At 46.8% G+C, this 3,613-nt stretch overlaps 1 protein-coding gene across 1 annotated transcript; it reads left to right on the forward strand.

The window, feature by feature from the left end:
* The first annotated feature begins 137 nt into the window (after positions 1-137).
* LOC101988584 (60S ribosomal protein L5) lies at positions 138-548 on the forward strand. The gene has a single exon (XM_005345110.3). The coding sequence runs from the start codon at positions 138-140 to the stop codon at positions 546-548; it is 411 nt and encodes a 136-aa protein (XP_005345167.1).
* The last annotated feature ends 3,065 nt before the right edge of the window (positions 549-3,613 follow it).

A 3,613-nucleotide genomic window follows, 5' to 3' on the forward strand; every position in this document is an offset into this window, starting at 1 on the left:
AGAAGAGATGTGGAAAAATTACTCAGCACATAATAGTAGCAGCATCCTTGGGAAAAGCTGGCGAGACAAGCAACTAGGAAAAGAATAGCTGGACAGGGTCTGCGTGGAGCCGCGATTGCGGGTTTCTGCTCCGCACCATGGGGTTTGTGAAAGTTGTTAAGAACAAGGCCTACTTCAAGAGATACCAAGTGAGATTTAGAAGGCGGCGAGAGGGTAAAACCGACTACTATGCTCGGAAACGATTAGTGATCCAAGACAAAAATAAGTACAACACACCCAAATACAGGATGATAGTTCGTGTAACTAACAGAGACATCATCTGCCAGATTGCCTATGCCCGTATAGAGGGGGACATGATAGTCTGCGCCGCCTATGCACACGAGCTGCCGAAATACGGAGTGAAAGTTGGCCTGACAAACTATGCTGCCGCTTATTGTACCGGCCTGCTGCTGGCCTGCAGGCTTCTCAATAGGTTTGGTATGGACAAGATCTATGAAGGCCAAGTGGAGGTGACTGGAGATGAATACAATGTACATGGTAATTTTTAGAAACAAAAATAAATTTATTCCATTAAAAATGGCTCCTAGGCAATGGTCAGCGTTCATTCATCCACACTGATGTGATTTCCCCTCCAATTCCCATTCATAAAGAAAGCTGCCATTAGCTATCACTAAACTTAGGAAAATGTGGCAAATGGGGGAAGGAAAATATGCTAATTCTGATTACGGCACAGATAACTTCCATCTCAGTCTCAGAACCAAATGCGAATGGCAATAAGTAAACGATATTTTTAAAAAGTCAATGGAATGACTCCTAATGATCTTCTGCTACACTCACAGATTGGTGCCCAACTGTCATCAGAGAGGCTGCAACCAGCAACTCACAGAAACAAATGCAGAGACCCACAGCCAAACATTAGGCGGAGCATGGGGAATCCTGCAGAAAACAGGGAGGAAAGATTGTAGGACCCAGTGGTATCATGGACACCACAAAAAAACCCACAGAACCAACTAACCAGGGCTTATAGGGGCTCACAGAGACTGAAGCAACAACTAGGGAGCTGACCTAGGCCCTCTTCATAGGTACACAGGACTGACCTAGGCCCTCTTCATAGGTACACAGGACTGACCTAGGCCCTCTTCATAGGTACACAGGACTGACGTAGGCCCTCTGCATAGATATTACAGTTGTGTAACTTGTTCTTCATGTGAGACTCCTAGCAGTGAGAGCGGGGATGTCTCTGTTGCCTGATTTGGGGAGCCCTTCCTCTTGCCAGATTGCCTTATCCAACCTTGGTGGAGGAGGGGGTTCCTGGTCTCACTGCAGCTTGATATAACATGTCTGGCTGGTCTCCATGGGATACCTGCCTGTATCTGAACAGAAACAACAAAGGAAGAGTGGATGGGCTTGGGGGGAGTTTGGAAGAGGAGAGGGAGAAAAAGCTTTGGTTAGGATATAAAGATAAACAAACAAAAACCAGAGGTCTCACGCTCCTGATTTCAGATTACTACAAAGCCATGGTACTGAAATCTGTGCAGTACTGGCATGAAGACAACAGACCATCAACTCGACTATAGAACACACAAACTCTCACATATGTAATCAAAAGACACACAGACCATCAACTCGATTATAGAACACATAAATTCTCATGTAGATGATCAGAAGACTTGCAACAAAAGGCAAAACTATTTTGGAATGGAAAAAGCCATTTCAAGCGAAAGTGTTGGGGAAACTACGTTTGCACAAAAACTCCTCTGCCCTCTGTAAGTGATACGGCCTTGAACAAATTATGTGTCACAGTCAGTTTCAAAGGAAAGCACAGTAAGTGTGTGGCAGTTAGTACGACCAACTTGACAGGGTCTAGTATAACCTAGGAGACAAACCTTGGTGCATGCTCATGAGGGATTAACATTGAGGCTTGCCTCTGGCCATGCCCGTGAGGGCTCGCTTAGGTTCACTAAGGAAGAAAAGGGCTCCCCACAGAGGTGGCAATGTTCTCCGGACTGTATAAAATGCAAAAAGTGAGCTGAGCACAGCATTCTCTGCCTCCTGCCTATGGATGCTACGTGACCAACTCCTGTTGCAGTGACTCCCCACCCTGGCGGACTATGCCCTTGAACTGTGAAGCTAAATAAACTCTTTACACCCTAAGATGCTACACCAGGTATTTTATCACAGCCACAGGAAAACAAGGATACCAGGAAATTTGAAGCAAATAGATGGAACCAGAAAAAAAAATCATCCTGAGTGAGGTAACCCAGACCAAGAATGACAAACATGGTATGTACTCACTCCTAAGTGGATATTAGCTGTAAAATAAAGGCTAACTGTGCTACAATCCATGGACCCAGAGAGACCAGGAAACAAGGAAGGCTCATGGTGGGATGCCTGGATCTCCCTAGGAAGGGGAAATAGAAGAGACTCCGTGAATTGACTGGGTAGGTGGGGATGGGAACATGAACGATCAGGTTGATGGGGAGTACTGAAAGAGACTACTGGGAAGAGGAAACATTTCGGGATCAGGTAAAAACCTGGCACAATGGAATCTACAAGGATAACCCCAGCTGAGACTCCTAACAATAGCAGATACATAGCCTGAACTGGCCATCTCCTGTGACTCGATTGGTGCCTCGCCCAGTTGTCATCAGAGAGGCTTCATCCAGCAACTGACAGAAACAGATGCAGACCTACAGCCAAACATGAGGCGGAGTTCAGGGAATCCTGCCGAAGAGGGAGAGAAAGGATTGTAGGAGCCAGAGGGGTCAAGGACACCACAAGAAAACTCACAGAACCAACTAACCTGGGTACATAGGGGCTCTCAGAGACTGAACCGACAACAGGGAGTCTTCCTGGGACTGACCTAGGCACTCTGCATATACGGTACAGTTGTGTAGCTTGGTCCCCTTGGGAGACTCCTAACAGTGGGAACAGGTGTTTTCTCCTACTCTTCTTACTGGCTTTTGGGACCCTACTCCTCATATTGGGATGCTTTGCCCAGCTTTAATACAAGAGGAGGGCCGGGCAGTGGTGGCGCACGCCTTTAATCCCAGCACTCGGGAGGCAGAGGCAGGCGGATCTCTGTGAGTTCGAGACCAGCCTGGTCTACAAGAGCTAGTTCCAGGACAGGCTCCAAAGCCACAGAGAAACCCTGTCTCGAAAAACCAAAAGAAAAAAAAAATACAAGAGGAGGTACTTACTTTTACTGAAACTTGATATGCCATGTTTTGAAGGTATTCAATGGAGACCTGTCACTTCCTAAACAGAAATGGGGGATTGGGGAGTGGGAACAAAACGGGGTAGGGGAGGATAGGAGGGAGGGGAAATTGCAGCCAGGAAGTGAGCAAAAAGTGTCAGGATAATCTCCCACTTCTTCCCCTTTACCGCTCCCGCACCCCCAGTTCACCCAGGAGATCTCGTCTACTTCCCCTTCCCAGGGTGATCCATGTGTCCTTAGGGTCTTCCTTGTTACCCAGCTTCTCTGGAGCTGTGGGTTGTAGTCTGGTTATCCTTTGCTTTACAACTAATATCCACTTATGAGCGAGTACATACTGTGTTTGACTTTCTGGGTCTGGGTTACCTCACTCAGAATGTTTTTTTTCTAGCTGTATCC

The sequence above is a fragment of the Microtus ochrogaster genome, chromosome 2 (genome assembly GCF_000317375.1).
Source record: "Microtus ochrogaster isolate Prairie Vole_2 chromosome 2, MicOch1.0, whole genome shotgun sequence".
Lineage (NCBI taxonomy): Eukaryota > Metazoa > Chordata > Mammalia > Rodentia > Cricetidae > Microtus > Microtus ochrogaster.

Coding starts and splice junctions, on each gene's coding strand:
- LOC101988584 (XM_005345110.3), top strand. CDS start 138: ATGGGGTTTGTGAAAGTTGTTAAGAACAAGGCCTACTTCAAGAGATAC.